The sequence below is a fragment of the Jaculus jaculus genome, chromosome 2 (genome assembly GCF_020740685.1).
Source record: "Jaculus jaculus isolate mJacJac1 chromosome 2, mJacJac1.mat.Y.cur, whole genome shotgun sequence".
Taxonomy (NCBI): domain Eukaryota; kingdom Metazoa; phylum Chordata; class Mammalia; order Rodentia; family Dipodidae; genus Jaculus; species Jaculus jaculus.
Window position 1 is genome coordinate 9,669,053 of NC_059103.1, and position 23,875 is coordinate 9,692,927.

A 23,875-nucleotide genomic window follows, 5' to 3' on the forward strand; every position below is an offset into this window, starting at 1 on the left:
AACCGTTTGTGGGAGCCCCACGGGGCCCCTTATCAGCTCTGGCAGGCAGCCTGAGCCCAGGCCGTTCCTCACCACCCCCCTACAAGGGTGGGGGCATAGTCTGGTCTCAGTCCAGCTTTACAGACAACACCCCCCCCCCACCCCACACACACCAACTCAGGCTAGATGACAGGAGGCTGTGCCCCTCCCCTGCCAATCCTGCCAGTCCCATTCCTGCCCTTTCCCTGCAAAACAATCAATTTTCTTTTTTAACCTTGGGACAGACTTTGGCCTCTTAGTTCCCATCAGAGGTGGGGGAGGGGTACTGAAAACCGCGACGGAAAGGGAGATGGGTACAACTCTCCTCTCCTGCTTGCAGCCCTCTCTCTAGGTGTTCCCGAGGAACGCTTCCTAACTCCTAGGCCACCAGGCCACCACGGAAGATTCCCTGAACGTATAGCCCTCCACCCCACCCCCTGCCTCCCTAAACACAGGCCCCTCCATCAGCCCTGACACCGGCTGACCTCAGGTGAATCCTAAAACTGGAGACACTCCATTGGAGTGACCTGAGGGTTTGAACTGGCCATATGGATTTCTGTCTCTTTGGAGTCAGGCCCCTGATGGCTTCTGGGGAGGGAGAGGCAGGTAAGGTAAGGTAAGGTTGGCAAAGGGGCCTGGGTCAGGGATCTGTGGGTTAGAGCCCCCCACACCATCAGAGGAGGCAGAAGTGTGGCCTAAGCATGGGCAGAGGTACGTGACCCTGGATAAGCCATGGTCCTTTGTGAGCACTGGCACCTCTTCAAGTCACCAAAGTGTTGATTAGATAAGTGCCACGGAGTCTGATGAAACGCACAATAACCTCGATCCAGAAACACACCATAGGCACAAATGTCTGATTTCCCTGAAGTTTCAGAGGCCGCAGATTTCCAAGCCCCGCTGTGGACCCCAGGACAAGTAACTCTGGTTAGGAAAGCTCAAGGTCCCCTTTGCTGGGGTCTGCCCCGGGGGAAACCTTAGCTGCAACCCAGACCCGGAGAGGCCTGAAGCTTCGGGGCTTACCTATGCCCGGCTCCCCGCAGCAGCGCAGCCTAGCTCACCTGAGCCCCCAGGTCCGGGGTTACTGGATCAAGGCACCCAGAGACCCAAAGCCAGCATTGAGGCCCCGCCCACCAATCACGCCCCGCCTCCTGATTGGTTCCCCCACACACTCCCTTCCCCACGGCGGGCTCTCTCCAGACCCTCGCCCAGAGACTGGATTCATTCAGCATCACCTCCTGACTTGCTGGTCCTCCCAGGGGCATGGCCTCGATTAAACCCCTGAGGACTCAGTGGCTCCCAAGGATGTGCCCCCAGCGCCCACACTTGGATCTGGCAACCATGTAGGTATGACCCACCCATCCCTGGTTCCCCTCCCTGTGCCCACTCTCCACCTGCAAAGGAAGTCAAACTTTTTTTTTTTCTTAAAACATTTTTACTTCTTTCAACTCAGAAACGTCACAATCTAAGAAGATGAGAAGAGAGGAGAGGGCAATGGGGGAGCATGGAGGGTCGGGAGGGGTTTCGATCTGCGCTCGTGGAAGCCTGGCAGGGGAAACGCCCTCTCTGGCGTCCCCCTCCCCTCCTGGAGGGTGCGTGTGCGCACGCGCGCGGGTGGGCGCCCTCAGGGGCACTTCCGCTCCACGCACTGCTTCCCACCTTCCTCGTATTCCTGCTTGGAGATCCACATCTGCTGGAACGTGCCCTGGGAGGAAGGGGCGACATCCTTCTTTGCTCTGTCATGGCTTACCTGTTCATGCACACATGCACCCACTGGTCCAGCCACCCTCATGCCAGAGATTGCTGTCCTGGGCATGGGATCCAGGGAAGGCCTCACTCATGCTGGGCGGAAGCTCTGGTAAGCCACTCTCCCAGCCCCTCGCTGGGGGAATTCTAGGCATGGATGAGTCATACTTCCAACCCTTGGTTTTTCAAGACAGTCTTGCTACACAGTTCAAGCTGACCTTAAACTTAAGATCTTAACTGCTCGTTACCACCGTGTCTGCATTAATTCCTTGTTGAATAAATGAGCGGGGAGTTGGACAAGGCCACTAAAGCTGTCAGGGTCTTCTTTTCCCCACATTCAGTGCTAGGTCAGGCCCTTTCCCCTCACCAGTGAGGCCAAGATGGAGCCCCCAATCCAGGGGCTGAACTTGCGTTCCATGGTGCTGTTGCTGGCGATGAGCTTCAGTCGCATGCTCTGAGGGTGGAAAAGGCAGGCGAAGTGCTGTACTTCTGGGCCCTGCCCCCAGCCCCTCACTGGGGGGTTCTAGGCAGGAGCTCTACCACTGACCCACGCCCCCAGCCCCTCACTGGGGTATTCTAGGCAGGTGCTCTACCACTGAGCCAGGATCTCTTCCAGTGAGCCAGGACCCTAGCTCCTCACTGGGGGATTCTAGGCAGGAGCTCTACTGCTGAGCCACGCCCCCAGCCCCTCACTGGGGGATTCTAGGCAGGAGCTCTACCACTGAGCCACACCCCAGCCCCTCACTGGGGGATTCCAGGCAGGAGCTCTACCACTGAGCCACGCCCCCAGCCCCTCACTGGGGGATTCTAGGCAGGAGCTCTACCACTGAACCACGCCCCAGCCCCTCACTGGGGGATTCTAGGCAGGAGCTCTACCACTGAGCCACACCCCCAGCCCCTCACTGGGGGATTCTAGGCAGGAGCTCTACCGCTGAGCCACGCCCCCAGCCCCTCACTGGGGGATTCTAGGCAGGAGGTCTACCGCTGAGCCACGCCCCCAGCCCCTCACTGGGGGATTCTAGGCAGGAGCTCTACCACTGAGCCACGCCCCCAGCCCCTCACTGGGGGATTCTAGGCAGGAGCTCTACCGCTGAGCCACGCCCCCAGCCCCTCACTGGGGGATTCTAGGCAGGAGCTCTACCACTGAGCCACACCCCCAGCCCCTCTCTGGGGGATTCTAGGCAGGTGCTCTACCACTGAGCCAGGATCCCTTCCACTGAGCCAGGACCCTAGCCCCTCACTGGGGGATTCTAGGCAGGAGCTCTACCACTGAGCCACGCCCCCAGCCCACACTGGGGGATTCTAGGCAGGCTTTCTTTTAGCCTTGATGTCAGGCTCTGGGAAGGAACTGGGTTTGAGAGGCAGGAGGAAGCCACGGAAGCAGGAGGTCTGAACATTTCCATGTTTGGAAAACAGGGGCCCGAGGCAAGGAGTGGGCTCTTACTGGTGGGGTCTTCTGGGAGAGCTCCCGATTTAGTCTGTCTGTGAAACCCTGAAGCAGTGTGTTCCCACCGGTGACAATAACACTGCCGTACAGGCCCTGCGAGCAAGGGGAGAGACATGAGTGTCCAGAGCTGAAGCTCTCCTTCCCTCCCTACAACTCCTGAGTCCCTTTACCCAGTCTCAGCCTCAGGCCTCACCGGGCGAATGTCAATGTCACACATGCCGATGCTCGTGGTCACCACGTGGCCCACACCTAACATGGTGTTCCCGGACAAGCCCTGCGGTCAAAGGCGACAAGGGCTCTGGGGTCTCTTGTTGCTTCTGCTCCCCAGCCTTGTAATCCTTCCCAACCCCTCCCATACAACAGGACCCATGGGCTCCAACCAGCCCCACCCCAAACGGAGCCGACCACCCAGCCAAACCTTGACATTGGATGGGTCAAACAGGCCCTCGGGGATGCGGAGTCGCTCGGCGCCATAGTCGGTGTTGTAGCCATTGGGCATCTCATAATGTACCGTGGGCATTTGCGCAGCCACCCTGACCAGGAAGGAACAAGAACCTGCCTGGGGTGCTCAGGAAAGACTGCCAGGTGGGGCTCCCATAAACCCCAATTCTGGCGCCCCCTCTACCTTTAAAAAAACATTATTTGTGTGTGTGTGTGTGTGTGTGTGTGTGTGTGTGTCAGAGAGAGAGAGAGAGAGAGAGAGACAGGGTTGCATGTGCCACAGTGTCCCTGTGGAGGCGAGAGGACAACTTTCGGGTATGGCTTCTGTCTTTCCACCTCCTTTGAGGCAGGGTTTCTCAGTCTGCTGGTCACTCTGTAGTTCCAGGCTGGCCTCGAACTCACAGCGATCCTTCTACCTCTGTCTCCCAAGTCCTGGGACTAAAGACATGCGCCATCACACTGGCCGTCTCTCTTTTTTTGGGGGGTCAGAGTCTCATGTAGCCCCAGTTGGCCTCAAACTTGTTATGTAGCTAAGGATGTCTTTAATTCCTGATCCTCTGCTTCTAGAGTGCTGGGATTATCAGGGTGCACCATCCTGCCTGGTTTCTTGTGGGGCTGACCCCTCGTGCACGCTAAGGCAAACTAAATGAGCCCCATCTCCAGCTCCACTTTTGTTGTTCTGATGTGTATGTGTGTGTGGAATGGTGTACTTTCACGTGTGTATGTATGTACATTCCCATGTGTGTGGGGGCCAGAAGTGGATGTCAAGTGTCTTTCTCAGTTGCTATATTTAACTATAATTACGATTATTAGTATTGGCCTTTTGAGGTAGGGTCTCTCTGTAGCTCAGGCTGACCTGGAACTCACTATGTAGTCTCAGGCTGGCCTCGAATCCACAGGGATCCTTCTACCTCTGCCTCCCAGGTGCTGGGATTAAAGGTGTGCGCCACCATGCCAGGCTCTTATTGTTTTGATGTAGGATCTCTTCCTGAACCTGGACCTCACTGACTTGGGGGACTAGCCACTAAGCCCCAGGGGGCCCCTATCCTCGCCTTCCCAGCAGTGGAACTGTAAGCTCATGGCCCTGCACCCGGCTTTGCATGGGTACTGGGGATTTTAGCCCAAGTCCTCATGCTTTTTTTTTTTTTTTTTTTCCCAAGGTAGGGTCTCTCTGTAACCCAGGCTGACCTGGGATTCACTCCGTAGTCTCAGGGTGGCCTTGAACTCATGGTGATCCTCCTACCTCTGCCTCCTCAGTGCTGGGATCAAAGGTTGCTCCACCACGCCCGGTAGCACTAATTTTTTTTTTTTTGTTTGTTTTTGAGACAGGGTCTCACTATGTAGCCCAGGCTGGCCTTGAGCACACATTTCTCCTGCCTCAGCTTCTGAGTGCTGGGATTACAGGCAAGTGCCACCACCACACCCTGCTTCAGTTCGACCCCCTTTTGCGCCTCCCTCCCCAGGCTGACCCCCAACTCACTGCTCATCGTAGGGCGAGTCTGACACTTGCAACACGGAGGCCTGGAAGTCCTGGATCACTTCCTGTGAAGCAGGGGAGGGTGAGCTCGGGACTTCCAGAGCGCCGTGCAGCCCCTCCCCCCAGCTCTAGTCAGAGCCCCCCTTGGTCGTGGCGGGGAGCAGGAGCTGGGGAGGGGGTGGTTTCAGAAGCTCACATTGCACATGTAGTTATGCCAGGACTTGGAGACTTGAGGCAGCTTCTCTTTCTTCTTCCAGTTCGGAGGGGCTCCCTCCCTTACAGGCTCCTGTGAGGATACCGTTTTGAATCACCCTTGCCCAGCACCCATCTCCCTAGGACTGCTAGCTCTGCAGCTGACCCGCGCTGGGAAGTCTGCTCTGCGTCCCAGAACATCCCTGACAGAAAAGCCAGGATGGCAAAAGCCTGCTGCGTGAGTGACACTCGCTAATCTGAAAGCTCCCGAATCGGGGCTGGCAATGTGGCACGAGTGACAGGGAGCTCGCCTAGCACAGTGCCACGTCACCCAGGTGTGGTGGGACACACTGCTGATCTCAACACCCAGAAGGTGGAGGCAGGAGGATCAGAAGCTTAAGGTCATCCTTAGCTATGTAATGAGTTTAAGGCCAGATTGGGCTACATGAGACTCTTTCAAAGAAAGAAGGAAAGAGAGAGAGAGAGAGAGAGAGCAGAGACAGAAAGAAAGAAAGAAAGAAAGAAAGAAAGAAAGAAAGAAAGAAAGAAAGAAAGAAAGAAAAAAAAGAAAGAAAGAAAGAAGAAAGAGGGCTGGAGAGATGGCTCAGTAGATAAGGTGCTTGCCCATAAAGCTTAAAGACCCTAGTTTGATTCCCCAGTACCCACAGAAAGCCAGATGCACAGTGGTGCATGCATCTGGAATTCTGTTTGCAGCTGCTAGAGGTCCTGGTTCTCTCTCTCTCTGTCTCTCTGTCTCTCTCTCTCTCTCTTTCTCATGTAGGGGTGCACGCCTTTAGTTCCAACACTTGGGAGGTCCAAGGTAGGAGGATCACTATGAGTTTGAGGCCAGCCTGAGACTACATAGTGAATTCTAGGTCGGCCTGGCTAGAGTGAAACCCTACCTTGAAAAACCAAAGGAGAGAGAGAGGGAGGGGAAAAAGGAACAACAAAAGAAAAGGGTGGGGGAGTCCAAATCAGAGATGGCTGAAGACATGTGGGAAGGCCTTTGCCTGGGCTGTGCTCCATGCGGCTGCCCAGAGAGGTCCTTTGCACGTACGTGTGTCATATGACGTTCACAAGGTCCTCTCTCCTGCTTTATAGAAGAAAGTGAGGCCTGGGGAGTTTTACTACAATGCTTTGGGTCACACAGCTTTTTCATAGTGGAGGCAGAACATGAACCTGGGTATTTGTTTGTTTTTGAGACAGACTCTTGTGTAGCCGAGGTGGGCCTTGAACTCACTAGGTAGCCGAGGAAAACCTAGAACCCCTGATCTTACTGCCTCTACCTCCCGAGTGCTGGGATTACAGGCATGTTCCAACGCCCAGGTTTATGCAGTGCTAGGGACTGAACCTAGGACCTCTTGCATGCTGCACAAGCTCTCCACCCCCGGAGCTCCATCCACAGCCTCCCGTTTTTTCCTCAGAAAGGAGCTCATTGGAGCTCAGGCTGGCTTTGAATTCTATAAGCCAAAGATGACCTTGACATTCTGGTCTTCCTGCCTGAACTTTCCAAGGGCTGGGATTACAGGCGTGTGCCACCACACCCCTCTCTTGAACCTCGGTTAATTGGACTCCAGAACCCATGACACTGGCCCACATATGTATGCTGCCTGTGGAGTGTATGGCTTGGGCCATGTCCCTCCACATGTCCCCATCTCAGTGAAGTGAGGAACTGGACTCGTGATCTCTAGGAAGACTTCGCTGCTTCTCGCTCTGATATCTCACGGGTCAGTCCAGGGTTACAGGTGGCGGAGACCCCACCTTGGCTGCGATCATGTAAGGGGGGATGATGTCAATCGCCATCTCCTGGAAGAGCTCCCGGCACTGCATGGAGATGAAGTCCCCTGCCAGCGGCGACTTGACGATACCTGGAAGGAGAGGCAGTGCCAGGGCCCGGCCCCGCCCATGCCACCCCCCCCCCCCGCTGCCCGGCTCTCGCCGAGGCCCCACCTTGCTGCAGGACGTAGCCATCATGTACTGGAATGGCCGTGGTGTGGGTGGCCCCACTGTCCAGCACGAGGCCCGTAGAGCGTCCGTTTGCGAAGCTGGGGTGAGACAGGCCAGTTAAAGAAATAGCAGCGCCGCATGAGGGAACTGGGCCTGGACCTGGTCTGGTTCTGTCTGCTTTCCCTGAGTCTGGGGCGATCGCCCCCCTCCCCGCTACAAACATCTCCTGTTGATTTACCGCCCATCTCCCAAACATCAGCTCGTGAGACCTCAGTCTCTCTCTATTTTTTGGTTTTCGAGATAGGGTCTCACCTTAGCCCAGGCTGAATTCACTCTGTAGTCTCAGGGTGGCCTTGAACTCACAGCTCTCCTCCTACCTCTGCCTCCCGAGTCCTGGGATTAAAAGTGTACGCCACCACGCCCAGCTTTTTGTTTTGTTTTGTGATACATGATCTCACTCTGTAGTCCAGGCTGGCTTTGAACTTCCTATGTAGGACAAGTTGGCCTCAAACTCAAGACAGTCCTCCTGCCTCAGTCTCCCAAGGGCTGGGATTCCAGGAATAAGCCACCGAGTCCAGACCATGTGTGTATGTGTGTGTGTGTGTGTGTTTGAGGAAGGGTCTGTTGTAACTGAGGCTGGCCTTGATCTTCCGACCCCCGCCTCTACCTCCTCGGCACTTGCATTAGAAGCATGCACTACCATGCCTGGTCCACGCGGTGCTGGAGACCAAACAACACGGCTTCATGCATGCTACGCAAGCACAGCACCCACTGAGCTACAGCCCCAGCTCCTTCCTTTTGTCTTTTGAAAACAGAGTCATGCTATATAGGCCGGGCTGGCCTTGAACCTGTGATCCACCTGCCTCAGACTCCCAAGTGCTGGGATGACAGCTGTGTGCAGTTCTGTGTCCTATGGAGCCCCTGATTAGGGTCCCTGTCCCCTCGTGCACAGGGTTCAGTGCATGACATAACAGGATGAAAGGCAACGGCAGCTGGCTTTCAGGGAAGGATCTGCCTCAGTATCTACGCCACTTTCTCCTCTGTCCGGCCCTGGCCCCTGCTCTCCACTTGGCCTAACTGTCTCCATCTGGGCCTGATTCCAGGAATAGGAAAGGGAAGCTGTTGGGAGGGACCCTCTGCACCAGTGGGGTGGAGGGAGTGTCTTCCCACCCAAGATACCGATCTCCAGGGAATCAGCTTCAGTGCATCACACACCCGTCCCCGGCTCTCCACCCAGGCAGCGCGGCTCAAGCCAGAGGATACGCCGTGAGCACCGCCGTCTTGCATAAGAAGAAGGCAGGAATGTTGTACTGCTCGAACATCAGCTCCGTCAGCTTCTCCCGCTTGGCTCGCGTGTTCCACTGCGGAGACAGTTCGGGAGGGCACAGTCGGGGGAGAGAAGCAGCCCCTGTGGGCGTTCACACAGGCGTGCACACGACGCGGAGCAACATATGTACTCAGGCTTACATATACAAACGCTCCCGTGCACACCTGTTCACACTCACTTCATATACACATACACAAATATATACGTGTACTCACACACACACGTAATTGGTACTGGCAACAGAAGCCAGGTGCCTTGACCCATATACACCTTTACAGTGTGAGAACTATGAAGAATTTGATTTTGTTTTTACATGTTTTTGTGGTGCTGAGGATGAAACCCAGGGTCTTATGCGTGCTCGGTAAGCACTAGATACTAGATCATTGAGCAACATTCCAACCTTATTTAATTTTTGTTTGTTTGTTTGTTTGTTTTGGTTTTTCAAGGCAGGGCCTGGCTCTAACCTAGGCTGACATGGAACTCACTCTGTTGTCTCAGGCTGGCCTTGAACTCACACTGATTCTTCTACCTCTGCCTCCCGAGTGCTGGGATTAAAGGCAAGCGCCACTACACTTGGCCCAACCTTATTTAATTTTACTTTATTTTATTACTTTGTTTTGAGACAGAGTTTTACTCTGTAGCCCAGGCTGGCCTTGAATTCTTTTTTTTTTTTTTTTAACCTCTTCTCTCTCTCTCCATCCTTTTTTTTTTTTTTTTTTTTTTTTTTTGTTTTGTTTTGTTTTGAGGCAAAATTTTACTCTAAGTCAGGCTGACCTGGAATTTACTACGTAATCTCAGGGTGACCTCAAACTCATGGTGATCCTTCTACCCCTGCCTCCAGAGTGCTGGGATTAAAGGCATGTGCTACCATGTTCAGCCTTCCTTTCTTTTTTTTATTATTATTTTTTTAATGAGAGAGAGAGAGGGGGAGAGCGAGAGCTTCCAGCCACTGCAATTGAACTCCAGATGTGTACACCATCTTGTGCACATGTGTAACCTTGTGTGTTTGCGTCACCTTGTGCATCTGGTTTACGTGGAACCTGGAGAGTAGAACATGGGACCCTACGCTTTGCAGATAAAGAGACAATGAGAGAAAAAGAGAGAGTGTGGGCCTGCCAGGGCCTCTTACCCCTGCAAACGAACTACAGATGTGTGCGTCAATCTGTGCATCTAGCTTTACATGGGGGCCAGTGGGCTTTGCAAGCAAGGGACTTTAAGTGCTGAGCCATCTTCCCAGCCCTCTTTTATTATTTACTTTATATATTTATTTTTGAGGTAGGGTCTCACTCTGGCCCAGGCTGACCTGGAACTCACTTTATATCTCCAGGCTGCCCTCACTCTATACTCATGGCGATCCTTCTACCTCTGCCTCCTGAGTGCTGGGATTACAGGAGTGTGCCACCACACCCAGATTTTCTTTTATTTCTTCTTTTGGTTTTTTGAGGTAGGGTCTTCTCACCCTAGGCCAGGCTGAGCTGGAAGTCACTATGTAATCTCAGGGCTGGCTTAAAAAAAATTAAATTAAATTAATTTTTTAGGATTTTCAAGGTAGGGTCTCTCTCTAACCTGGAGACTGCTGAGACTAAAGGCATGCACCACCATGCCTGTCTATTTTTATTTTATCTTATTTTTAATTATTTTTCTTTTATTTTAGAGGTAGCGAGAGAGAGACAGAGAGGGAATTGGCATATCAGAGCCTCAGCCACTATAATCAAACTCCAGATGTGCTACCTACTGGGCACATGTGACCTTGTACTTGCCTCACCTTTGTGCATCTGGCTTACATGGGATCTGGAGAGTCGAACATGTATCTAAGGCTTTGCAGACAAGTGCCTTAACCTCTAAGCTATCTCTCTTGCCCCTTAATTTTAATTAATTTATTTGTGAGGAGAGAGAGAGAGAGAACAGTCACATCAGGACCACTTGACAGTGCAAATATACTCCAGATCCATGAGCCACTTTGTGTGTCTGGCTTTACTAGGGAATCATACCCTTGTGAGCAGGCTTTGTAAGCAAGTACCATTAACAGCTGCGCCACCTCTCCAGCTCTCTTTCTTTCTTTTCTTCCTTTTTCTTTTTCTTTTTCTTTTTCTTTTTCTTTTTTTTTTTTTGAGGTAGGGTCTCGCTCTAGGTCAGGCTGATCTGGAATTCACTATGTAGTTTCAGGGTGGCCTCGAGCTCATGGCGATCTTCCTACCTCTGCCTCCTCCCGAGTGCTGGGATTAAAGGCGTGTGGCACCATGCCCAGATCTTTTTTTTTTTTTTAGGTACTGGCTAGTGAACCCAGGGCCTTTTGTATGCTAGACAAGTGCTCTTCCACTGAGCTATATCCCAGACTTTTGAGTCCTTAACTCTCCTATGTCAGCATCCTAAGAGCTGGGGTAACAGCCCCATGACCATGCCTCGCTAAGAATTTTATTTTTCTTTTTTTTAGTGGGGAGGAGAAGGGTCTCACTCTAGCCCAGGATGACCTGGAATTCACTATGTAGTCTCAAACTGACCTCGAACTCACAGCAATCCTCCTACCTCTGCCTCCCAAATGCTGGGATTAAAGATAAGTGCCACCACGCCAGCTTATTTTTCCTTTTTTTTTTTAGACAAGATCTCATGTAATCTTATAGTCATGTGCACTATGTGTGGGAAGAATTTACTTGGTTTTTGTTTGTTTGTTTTTTGAGGTAGGGTTTCACTCTGGTCCAAACTGACCTGCAATTCACTGTGTAGTCTCAGGGTGGCCTCAAACTCACTGCAATCCTCCTACATCTGCCTCCCAAGTGCTGGGATTAAAGGTGCGAACCACCATGCCTGGCTTCTGTGTTCTTTTTTCTTTTTTTCTTTTTTGTATGTGTGTGTGAAGATCAGAGGTTAACCTCAAGGTGTTGGCTGTCTCCTTCCACCTTGCTTGAGAAAGGGTCTATCTTGTTGCCCTCCCACTGGGAAGGCCTGAGAAGCTGGCCTGCAAGCTTTGGGATTCTCTTCCATCTTCGCTTCTATCACCATAAATGCATTGGGATTACAGATGCATACGCCATTGAGCATCTGGCTTTACATGGGTGCTGGACATCTGAACTCTGGTCAGTAGACTTGAAGAGCAAGTGCTTTGAACCACTAATCCATTTCCCTAATCCCAAGAATTTTATTTTACCTAATTGATTTTATTATTCATTTTAGGGTAGGATCTTACTGTGTAACCCAAGCTGACCTTGAACTTGTGACCCTGTGGTGCTGGACTCCCAAGGGCTGGGGTTACAGGCCCGTGCCAGCTAGAAATTCCTGTTGTTGTTGTTTCGATGTAGGGTCTCACTCAAGTCCACGCCTACCTGGAACTCATTCTGTAGTTCCAGGCTGGCCTTCAACTCGCAGTAATCCTCCTACCTTTGCCTTCCGAGTGCTGGGATTAAAAGTGGGCACCATCATGCCCAGCACCAGCTAGAAATTTTAAAGGTCACAGTCAAGGATCAAAAATAAACATCTCATTTTATTCCCATCCAAGGTCCCAGAAAATTTTTTTTTAAAAAAGACATTAAAAAATAGATATACGGGGCTGGAGAGATGGCTTAGCGGTTAAGCACTTGCCTGTGAAGCCTAAGGACCCCAGTTCGAGGCTCAGTTCCCCAGGTCCCACGTTAGCCAGATGCACAAGGGGGCGCACGCGTCTGGAGTTCGTTTGCAGAGGCTGGAAGCCCTGGCGCGCCCATTCTCTCTCTCTCCCTCTGTCTTTCTCTCTGTGTCTGTCGCTCTCAAATAAATAAATAAAATTAAAAAAAATAGAGCCGGGCGTGGTGGCGCACGCCTTTAATCCCAGCACTCGGGAGGCAGAGGTAGGAGGATCGCTGTGAGTTCGAGGCCACCCTGAGACTACATAGTGAATTCCAGGTCAGCCTGAGCCAGAATGAGACCCTACCTCAAAAAAAAAAAAAAAAATAGATTTACGTCCAATTGGACTGGGGGCCCACTCCAAGGGAGGAAATACATCCCTGATATTGAAAACTTAAAACAGGGGTTGTCGTGAGCCCTGGGAATGTAACATCTGCTGATGTCTGGATAAGTGTATATACTATGCTTATCAAACTGTCCAGTAAGCACTTCTCTTAATATTCATACCCTTATATTAATGCTACTCTCACTTTTGGTAGGGAACCTTCTCTTTTCAGATGGCAGTGACCTTGGGATGACTCAGAAAGCATCATGGTGCTGGAAATAAGTGACTAGATTACTGAGTAACATCTCGATCACACCGTCCAAGGCTCAGGGTCTAATGTGGAAAAGGTGGTGGAAAGAATGTAAGAGCCAAAGGAAGGGTAAGACTCCTTACAACGTGCTCCCTCCAGACATAAAATGGCCTGGATATCCATGACCTCATAGTGCCTGACACTACCTACACAAGACCATCATAAGAGGAGGGAAAGATCACGACATCAAAATAAAAGAGAGACTGATTGAGATGGGGAGGGGATATGATGGAGAATGGAATTTCAAAGGAAAAAGAGGGGGGAGGGAGGGTATTACCATAGGATATTTTTTATAATCATGGAAAATGTTTTTAAAATTTGAGAAAAAATAAAATAAGATTAATAAAAAAAATAGATATACAGGCAGGAAAGATGGCTTAGCGGTTAAGTCGTTTGTCTGCAAAGCCAAAGGACCCAGGTTTCATTCCCCAGGACCCGTGTTAGCCAGATGCAGAAGGGAGCACAAACATCTGGAGTTCATTTGCAGTGGCTGGAGGCCCTGGTGCACCCATTTTTTTTCTCTTTCTTTCTCTGTCAAATAAATAAATAAATAAATAAAAATAAAAGCAGATATACTAAGCTGGCTGTGATGGCGCACACCTTTAATCCCAGCACTCAGAAGGTAGTGGTAGGAGGATTGCCATGAGCTCAAGGCCACCCTGAGATGACATAATGAATTCCAGGTCAGCCTGGGTTAGAGTAAAGCCCTACCTTGAAAAACCAATAAAATAAAATAAAAGATATACTAAAATTGGGAGATGGCTCAGTGAATAAGAGCACTTCACGTGCAAGCATGAGGACTTGAGTTTGATCCTCATAGCCCACATAAAAAGAAAGGCCTGGGCCGGGCGTGGGGGCGCACACCTTTAATCCCAGCACTTGGGAGGCAGAGGTAGGAGGATCGCTGTGAGTTCGAGGCCAGCCTGAGACTCCATAGTGAATTCCAGGTCAGCCTGGGCTAGAGTGAAACCCTGCCTAAAAAAAGAAAAAGGAAAAAAAAAAAAAAAGCACAGTTGTGCATACTTGTCACCCCAGTGCTGAAGGAGGAGGTGAAGCCGAGACAGGAGTACCTCTGCGGCTTCCTGGTCAGTCAGTCTGACTGAAAACCAGGGAACTCCAGGTTCAGCGAGAGACTGCCTCAGGGAACCACGGTGGAAGAGAGACAGAGGAGGACACCTGACAGCCTTTAGCTAGGCTCCAGGTACATGTACCCAGGGTGCACGCATCTACACATGCACATATACACACTATATGTACACACACACACACATATACACACACACGGTGGGGGGAGAGGGAGACAGAGAGGCTTTTAGAAACTAAAAGCTCATGAAGAAATGCCACTAGGGAAATGCATTTAAGCGTCATCAGTCACTGGAGAAATGCAAATCAAAGGCATAATGAGGTCCCACTTTCCACCCACTAGAGTGATGATGACAATTAAAAACCTGAAAGTAGCAAGTGCTGACAAGAAATTGGAACCTTCTTACATTGCTGACAGGAATGTGAAATGGTTCAGCTACTGTAGAAAGTAGTTGGTGGCTCTTCAAAAAGTTAAGCGCCGGGAAAGTGGGCGTGCGTGGTGGTGCACACCTTTAACCCCAGCATTTAGGAGGCAGAGGTAGGAGGATTGCTGTGAGTTCGATATCTCAAAAAAAAAAAAAAAAAAAAAAAAAAAAAAAAAAAAGAGGAAGTATAGGGATCTGAGGAGATCACTCAGTGGCTAAAGAGACTTACTTGCTTACAAAGCCTGCTGGTCCACGCTTTGATTTCTTCCCTAGCACCCATATAAAGCCAGACACAGCCGGGCGTGGTGGTGCACGCCTTTAATCCCAGCACTCGGGAGGCAGAGGTAGGAGGATCGCCATGAGTTCGAGGTCACCCTGAAACTCCATAGCGAATTCCAGGTCAGCCTGGGTTAGAGTGAGACCCTACCTCAAAAACCAAAACAACAACAACAACAAAAAAAAAGCCAGACACAAAGCTACACATGCATCTGGAGTTTGCTTGCAGTGGCAAAAGTCCCTGCTAATTGGGCTGGAGAGATGGCTTAGCGGTTAAGCGCTTGCCTGTGAAGCCTAAGGACCTCGGTTTGAGGCTCAATTCCCCAGGACCCACGTTAGCCAGATGCACAAGGGGGCGCACGCGTCTGGAGTTCGTTTGCAGAGGCTGGAGGCCCTGGCGCACCCATTCGCTCACTTTCTCTGTCTATTTGCCTCTCTCTCTCAAATAAATAAATAAAAATAAACAAAAAATTTTTAAAAAGTCCCTGCTAATATATGTTTTAAAAAGGTAAACATAGATGTTCCATAACAAAACCAGGTATGGTGGTGCACGTCTTTAATCCCAGCGCTCGGGAGGCTGAGATAGGAGGATTGCTGTGAGTCTGAGGCCAGCCTGAGACTACAGAGTGAATTCCAGGTCAGCCTGGACTAGAGTGAGACCCTATCTAGAACCCTCCCCCCACAAAAAAGAGAGAATTTCCATAGAAGCCAGATCATACCCTCTCCTAAATCCACACCCAGAAGGACTGAACACAGCACTCAAACAAATCTGTGCTCACAAATGTTTATAATAGCATTAACCACAATAGCTAATGGATGGGTGAATAAATGAATAAATAAAGTGTGGTTTATCTGTACAATGGAATAGTATTTAGCCACAACAAGGAACGAAGAGCTGATACATGTTACAACATGGATGAACATGAGAAATACTTGAAGTGAAAGCATGCAGATGCAGGGCTAGGAGGCAGCGCCGCGGTAGAAGTCATGCTTAGCATGTGTGATGCTATCGGTTCAATCCCCAGCACAAAACAAAATACTGACACGTTGAAAAGTCATGGTGTATGGTTCCTGTCTGTATGAGAAATCCAGAAGAGATATGCCCATAGAAGAAACGTGTGTAGATCTAGATCTGTAATCTCAACACTGGGAAAAAAAAAAAAAAAACTGAGGCAGGAGGATTGTGAGTCTGAGCCTAGACCAGGCTATATAGTGAGTTCCAGGTCAGTCAAGGCTATGCAGCAAGCTATTTCTGGAGTAGACCCCTGAACTCTATCAAACTCCATGTCACTGGGCTACTGAGCAACTCAGCTTCAGCAGACTGGAAGTTTATTCTCCAGAGTGGGAAGCTGTGCGGTCCCTAAATGGATGGGATGTGTGACACGGATGGAAGTGAGTCACTGTGCTTCAGAGAACTCAGTAGCACCGTGCACAAGTATATGGAATGCTAAGAATACTCATTCCAAGAAAGGGGCAGCCAGGAAAGTTTGTGGGATCACATCAAAACATCTAAAGATGAAGCTGGGTGTGGTGGCACATGGCTTTAATCCCAGCCCTCGGGAGGCAGAGGTAGGAGGATCACCATGAGTTCAAAGCCACCCTGAGAGCGAATTCCATAGTGAATCCCAGGTCAGCCTGGGCTAGAGTGAGACCTTACCTTGAAAAACCAAAAAATAAGAATAAAAATAAATAAATCTAAGCCAGGTGTGGTGGCATATGTCTTTAATCCCAGCACTGGGGAGGCAAAGGTAGAAGGATTGCTGTGAGTTCAAGACCACCCTGAGACTACATAGTGAATTCCAAGTCAGCCTGAGCTAGAGTGAGACCCTACCTTGAAAACAATAAATAAATAAATAAATAAATCTGGGGCTGGAGAGATGGTTTAGTGGTTAAACACTTGCCTGTGAAGCCTAAGGACCCCAGTTTTAGGCTCGATTCCCCAGTACCCACGTAAACCAGATGTACAAGATGGTGCCCGCATTTGGAGTTCATTTGCAGTGGCTGGAGGCCCTGATGTGCCCATTCTCTCTCTCTCTCTCTCTTTCTCTGCCTCTTTCCCTCTCTGTCTGTTGCTCTCAATAAATAAATAAAAATAAACAGAAAAATTAAAAATAAAAATAAATCTAGCAGGGCGTGGCAACGCATGCCTTTAATCCCAGCACTTGGGAGGCAGAGGTAAGAGGACTGCTGTGAGTTTGAGGTTACCCTGAGACTGCATAGTGAATTCCAGGTCAGCCTGGGCTAGAGTGAGACCCTACCTCTAAAAACCAAATAACAATAATAGTAAAAATAATAAATAAATCTAAATATGAGCTGAGTGTGGTAGCACACACCTTTAATCCTAGCACTTGGGAGGTAGAGGTGGGAGGATCACCATGAGTTTAAGGTCACCTTGAAACTACCAAGTGAATTCCAGGTCAGCCTGGGCTAGAGCGAGACCCTACCTTGAAAAACAAACAAACAAAAAAAACCAAAAAACAAAAAAAAAAAAAAAAAGAAAGAAAAGAAAAGAAAGGTAAAGATCAAGGCTGATGAGGTGGCTTAATGGTTAAAGCACTTACTGGCAAAGCCAAAGGACCCAGGTTCGACTCCTCAGAACCTACATAAAGCCAGATGCAGAAGGTGCCACACACATTTGTAGTGAGAAGCTACAGGATCTGGGGTGCCCATTCTCTCTCTTTCTCACTCAAATAAGTAAATAAAATATTTAAATTTTTTAAAATCTAAATATGGCAATATCAAAGCCTTCCCCCAAACATCTAGTTAAGATAATCTTATATAGCACTCAGGAGGCAGCGACAGGAGAATTACTGTGAGTTTGAAGCCACTCTTAGATTAGACTGCAGTGAATTCCAGGTCAGCCTGGGATAGAGTGAGACCAGACCTTAAAAAAAAGATATTCCTAATGCAGAGGTCACAGTGAACACCCTCTCTCTGTGCACTGAGCTTCTTGCCAGCTCTTCAGTACACCACCCTTAAACAGAAACAGACAACCAAGTACCCGAGAAGACCCGAGAAGAGTCTCTACAATGAGCATGCGTGGAACGAAAGTAATCTGAAGAGAGAACTCAGGAAGATTCCCGACACCAAAAACAAAGCAGGACCAGCCTTAGTAAAGGAATAGATGATAGGGCCGGAGACATGGCTTAGTGGTTAAGCCTGCGAAGCCTAGGGACCAACGTTCCACTCCCCAGATGCATAAGTGGACACAAGCACAAGACACACATGCACGCAAGGTGGCACATGTGTCTGGAGTTAGATTGCAGTGGCTGGAGGCCCTGACATGGTGGCACACACCTTTAATCCAAGTATTTGGGAGGCAGAGGTAGGTGGGTCACTGTGAGTTTGAGACCACCCTGAGACTACATAGTGAATTCCAGGTCAGCCTGGGTTGGAGACTGAGTCCCTACCTCACATACACACAAAAAAGGCTGGAGGGATGGCTTAGTGGTTAAAGTGTTTGCCTTCAAAGCCAAAGGACCCAGGTTCAATTCCCCAGGACCCACATAAGCCAGATGCACAAGGTGGCACCTGCATCTGGAGTTTGTTTACAGTGGCTAGAGGCCCTGGTGGACCCATTCTCTCTCTCTCTCTTTCTGTTTCTCTCTGACTGTCAAATAAATAAAAGTTAAAAAATTTAAGTAGATGATATATATTCATAAAACAAGGGCAGGATACACAAAAAAATAATATCCATAAAGGAAAAAATTAGCATGGGGAAATTAAGAATACAGGAGCAGAAATGAAAAAAAAAATCATAGCTAGAATACCTTGGGAATCAGAGGGAAAGATAAAGATGGAAAATAGAAGAAGAGAAGATATAAGAAAATTAGAGGATGTGAGGGGTGATCTGACTGTGATATCTGTCACCCCACTGATCACCAGCGTTGATTCTGCTGATCTGGCTGGTTAGGCAGGTGTCCATTCCTCCCTCACTGCTCCATGTATGTGGTCCCTTCCAGAGCTGTGTACTTTGTCAAAGAGCATGACCTTCCCCAAACAGAGGAGGGGCAGTCTTTAGTCAAGGGAACACGAGGGGCTGTGCTCCCCTGCTAATACCTCCAAATGGGCTCTTGAGAAAATTAGAGGATCAGTACATGCAAAGTCAAAGTAACAAGATTTCTCAAAAGAGGGCACAGAAGAAATGCTAAGAAACAGCCAGGCATAGTGGCACATGCCTTTAATCCCAATACTTGGAAGGCAGAGGTAGGAGAATTGTCATGAGTTCAAGGCCACCCTGAGACTACATACTGAACTCCAGGTCAGCCTGGGCTAGAGCAAGACCCTATGTTGAGAAGCCAAAAAAATAAAATAAAATAAAATATAAAAAGAAAGAAATTCAAAGAAACAAATAATACACAATTTTAAAAATTCACTCAATTGAGGGGCTGGGAGAATGGTTCAGTGGTTAAAGTCACTTGCTTGCAAGCCTACCATCCAGGTTCAATTTTCAAGCCACCAACATAAGCCAGATGCACAAAATGAAATGGCATTTAACATTTGGTGTTCATTTGCAGTAGCAAAAGGCCCTAGCATGCCCTCTCCAACACTGAAATAAAAATTTAAAAGTAATTCATTCAATTGAAAGACATTTTTCCAGATGGAATATACCAAGAGCAATGAATGAAAATAAACTAATAGCAGTTCATAATATGATGAAATTTCACTCAAGATACTTAAGATGGCGTGAAAAGCTCTATAAGCATTCATAAATTTTAAAAACCACCAGAGGGCTGGAGAGATGGCTTAGCAGTTAAGGTGCTTGCCTGCAAAACCTAAGGACCCATGTTGAATCTCCAGATCCCACATAAGCCACAATCACAAAGGTGAGGCAAGTTCAAGGTTGCACACGCTCACTAGGTGGCACAAGCATCTAATTTCAGAAGCTGAGGACCTAGTGTGCTAATTCTCTCTGCCTCCCTCTCTTCCCCTCCCTCTGAAACAATAATAATAATGATAATGATAATGATAATAATAATAATAATAATAATAATATAAAACCACCAGAGCAAAACAGCATTCAGATGGCTTCAACCTTCTTATTATCAACAATAGATGTTGGAAAACAGTGGAGATGTTCCTTGAAGATCTGAAGAAAAATGCCTTCAAACCTGAAGTATGATACCTAGCTAAACTGTCAACCTAAGGACAGCTATGCAAGGTCTTAAAAGAAAAATTGTTTCCTATACATTTCTAGGGAAGTTACTAGAGCACCTTCTGTGTGAGAACAAAGGAGTAAATCAAGGAAAGGAGTCATTCAAAACAACTCCTGACACAGGGGTAAGTAGAGGAACCAACTTCTCAGAAGAGCAGCAAAATAATTCTCCAAGGAGATACTGAAGAAAAATGTTGGGGTAACAGCTGCTCTCTCATGTGCGATAGGAGGTCGAAGAACATGTCAGAGGGCTCCAAGAGAGATGTCTTTCAGAATATGAAATTAATAAATATCTAATGTAATTAATGTCTTGAGAAAAGACTTAGATGGGCTGGAGTGATGGCTTACCAGGTAATGCACTTGCCTTAAAAAGCCAAAGGACCCAGGTTCAATACCCCAGTACCCATGTAAGCCAGATGCACAAGGTGGCACATGTGTCTGGAGTTCATTTGCAGCAGCTGGAGAATTTGGCTTCCAGCCCTGTTGTGCCCATTCCCTCTCTCTCTCTCATATCTGATTTTCTCTCAAATAAATAAGTAAAAATTAAAAAACTACATAGATAAAAGCTGGGCATGGTGGCACACGCCTTTAATCCAGCACTTGGGAGGCAGAGGTAGGCGGATTGCTGTGAGTTTGAGGCCACCCTGAGACTACATAGTTAATTCCAGGTCAGCCTGGGCCAGAGTGAGACCCTACCTTAAAAAAAAAAAAGAAAAAGGAAAAGGAAAAAAAAAAACAACATAAATAATTGATGAATAAGCCGAGTGTGGTGGCGCATGTCTTTAATCCCAACACTCGGGAGGCAGAGGTAGGAGGATTGCCGTGAGTTCACGGCCACCCTGAGACTCCATAGTGAATCTCAGGTCAGCCTGAGCTAGAGTGAGACCCTACTTTGAAAAACCAAAATAATAATAATAATAATAATAATAATAATAATAATAATAATTGATGAGTAACTTAAGACCATAATAATAAATAGAAAACTAAGAGGGTAAAAGAAAACTAAACTAACTAAGCTTTTAGTTCTAGGGAACAGAAAAAAATGCACAGGAATTTAAAAGTGACCCTACTTTTATGCCTGTCTCAGCGGTTACTAGCCAACGTAGTTAGAGAAGAATATAAACTGAGGGCTGGAGAGATGGCTTAGTGGATAAGGCGCTTGCCTGTAAAGCCAAAGGACCCAGGTTTGATTCCCCAAGACCCACGTATGCCATATGCACAAGGTGGCACATGCGTCTGGAGTTTGTTTGCAGTGGCTGAAGACCCTGGTGCACCCATTCTCTCTACCTGCCTCTATCTCTCCATTTCTCTCTCTCAAATAAATAAAGTAAAATAAAAGTATATATATAATAGGTTAATTAATAAATAAAATACTTCTAAAGTACACTTAAAAGTTGTGCATGCCTGGACCAGAGTGAGACCCTACCTAGAAAAACCAAAAACACAAAACAAAACAAAAAGTGGTGCATGCACTTGGTGTTTGTTTTCAGCAGCAAGAAACTTTGGCATACACACACACACACACAAGCAAATAAGTAAATTAAAATATATTAAAATCATTAAAAATACATAGTACACATACATACGAAACCCAAAACAGAGACATGGAAGGAAATATTTAAAAATTAGCTAAAAGGTCAGAAAGCAGTTACCTTTGCAAAATGGAATGGAAAAGAAACATTAAAACTGTCTATTTTTATCTTAATATAATTTATAACTCAAATTGATTATTATTTATTTATTTTGGTATTCTGAGGTAGGGCCTCACTCTGGCCCAAGTTGACCCGGAATTCTCTATATAGTCTCAGGGTGGCCTCTAAGTCATGGCGATCTTCCTACCTCTGCCTCCCAATTGCTGAGATTAAAGACATGCACCACCATACCTGGCTAAATCGATTATTTTTTGAGACATGGTCTCATGTAGCCCAGGCTGGTCTTGAATTCCCCATCCTCCTGCCTCCACTTCCTAACTGTTAAGATAACAGGCCTGTTTTATGTGTTGTTGGCGATGGAACTCAGGGCTTCCTGCATGCTAGGCACGCTGGCCTTGAACTCACTGCACAACTGAGGATGTGCTGAAATTCCAGGTTTGACATTTTTGTTGTTGTAGTTGTTCTGAGTGTTGAGCTCAGGGTTTTGTACATGCCAGGCAAGCACTCTGCCAACTGAGCTATAACGCCCCCCCACCAACCAATTTATGTGTCTACATAATGTTGCCCCCAAATTGAAGTGAGGGTGGGGAGACAACCAAGTGCGGTGGAGTGGATAGAGCTGGAAGAGAGAAGGAGGGATGGAGACTAAGCCATGGAAGGAGGAACGCGTTTCAAGATGGCAGTGCTGGAAAGGAAATCTGAGAAAGGTGAACCATGACTGACAGCCGTGGCTCTCAGTCAGAAGTGATGGTGGAAAGGATGCGGCTTCGGGGACCCGGGGCTGGATGTGGGTCTGGATGAAGCACTCACCGGGGCCTCAGACATGAGCACGGGGTGCAGCTTTGGCTCAGACTTGACATGTTTGCTGTAGGTGTGGTCCAAGATAGCTCGGAAGCATTCCCAGTCCTCGACTGAGGGGACAAAGGACCAGCGTGGACAGACAGATACAGATGGGGAGGAAGGCAGGGATCAGAGACAGGAAGAAAAAGGAAAAAGGCCAAGTCTGGGCTGGGGAGTCCAACTTCAGCACACAGTCTCCCTTCCCCGAGTCCCAAAATGTGATTGGGGGGGGGGCCCTGGGCTGAGGACCAGGCAGCTGTGAGGAGCAGTGAAGAGGCCCTTGGCACGTGGGAAGAAGAGTTCGTGGGTGTGTGTGTGGGGGGGTGGTGTGGTGGGGGTGGTGTGTACCCAGTTGTGAGGGCGGTGGGGTGGGCTTCCAGTGTTTGCCAGGAGGTGGTAGATGGGGACCTCTTACTCATGCCATTCTTCAGGGGTGACATGACCTCCGCTCCATCCCGAGGTACGTGCAGCGCGTTGGTGTCGATGTGGAAGATCTTCCCTTTCTTCTCTTTCTCCCCGTCCAGCTCCAGCCCGCCCCCCTCCTCAGCGGCCAGCAGCCCCACCGTGGTGGGGAAGTCAGCCTGGCAAAGCGAAGGATGGGCAGGAAGTAGCAAGCTCACCCTCTTGCCCCTTGCCCAGTAGCGCTCAAGGCCTTCAGACCGCGCTTGGGTTAAGTCGCATGTTCCCACTCAGCGGGAACTTTTTGGATGCGCTGTGAGCCCTTGGGTCATTCCTCCAGGCAAGGTAGACAGAACCCTCGGGGATTTGGGGAGGGGTACTGGAAGTCTCACCTTGGGACAGTCCTCCCCAGCGTACCCAGCGCGGACCGAGAAGGAGCCAATATCAAAGACCAGCGCTCCCACTTCATCTGTGTGGGGGAGACAGACGTGTCAGGGGACCTCCCCCAAACTCCGTCCCCACCCCCTCCGCCCGGGGTAGCTGGGACGCACAGCCTCAGTCTAGCCACCTCTACCATCAGCCAGGGGGAGCAGGTGGGACCTCAACCTGGAGCTGATGGGGTCCTGGGAGTGAAGGCTCAGGCCACCGGAGTCCGCGCTTGGCCAGTGGCCCGGTGGCGGTGGGTTGAAGGGTGGAGAGGTGCGCACGGGCGCATGCATGCTCGGTGTGTGTCGGGGAGGACGCGAGGCAGAAGTGGCGCGAGACCCCGGTCTCGAGCTGGACCCGCTCCAGCGCGGGGATGACAGGCCCAGGGGTACCCAGGGCTTGGGACTCGCGGATTCGGGGCGCAGGACTGCAGGGCGAAGCCGCGAGCTCCAAACCAACCCGAGTCCGGCTCACCTCCGCCGTAGACGCCCCCGCTCATAGTGCCCCCTCTCTCGGCGGCTCGCGGCCCGTGGGCGGCGGCGGGATCAGCACCGAGGCGGCCGGACAGCTCCCGGGATCCCGCGCGGGGCGGGGCGCGCGGTGACCAATCAAGGGTTGGATTCCCCGCCCCCAGCGGTGCCGCTGATTGGCTGCGAGGAGAGACAATAACCCTGCCGGGGGGCCCTTGCTTTTTAAAGGGGCAGACGCCTCTGCCTTTTGCGGTCCGGAGGGGGTGATGGACCAACAGCTAGGACCGAAGGAACAGGCGTGAGAAAGGACAGTAGGAAAGAGACG

General features: G+C 49.4%; 1 protein-coding gene across 1 annotated transcript; it reads right to left on the bottom strand.

Annotated features, from left to right (window-relative positions):
- Positions 1-1,457: 1,457 nt before the first annotated feature.
- Actl6b (actin like 6B) lies at positions 1,458-23,655 on the bottom strand. The gene is made up of 14 exons (XM_004666307.2): positions 23,555-23,655; positions 23,047-23,123; positions 22,671-22,836; positions 22,226-22,326; positions 8,529-8,626; positions 7,269-7,363; positions 7,080-7,186; positions 5,323-5,412; positions 5,130-5,191; positions 3,627-3,741; positions 3,402-3,482; positions 3,206-3,301; positions 2,129-2,215; positions 1,458-1,720 (listed from the first exon to the last, which is right to left on the bottom strand). Exons 1-14 carry the CDS (start codon positions 23,577-23,579, stop codon positions 1,640-1,642), a joined length of 1,281 nt encoding a protein of 426 aa, XP_004666364.1. The 5' UTR covers positions 23,580-23,655; the 3' UTR covers positions 1,458-1,639.
- Positions 23,656-23,875: the final 220 nt, after the last annotated feature.

Coding starts and splice junctions, on each gene's coding strand:
- Actl6b (XM_004666307.2), bottom strand. CDS start 23,579: ATGAGCGGGGGCGTCTACGGCGGAG. Junction 22,327..22,670: donor ACCCCTGAAGAATGGCATGA/GTAAGAGGTCCC, acceptor TTGTCCCCTCAG/TCGAGGACTGGGAATGCTTC. Junction 7,187..7,268: donor TGGCTACGTCCTGCAGCAAG/GTGGGGCCTCGG, acceptor CTCTCCTTCCAG/GTATCGTCAAGTCGCCGCTG.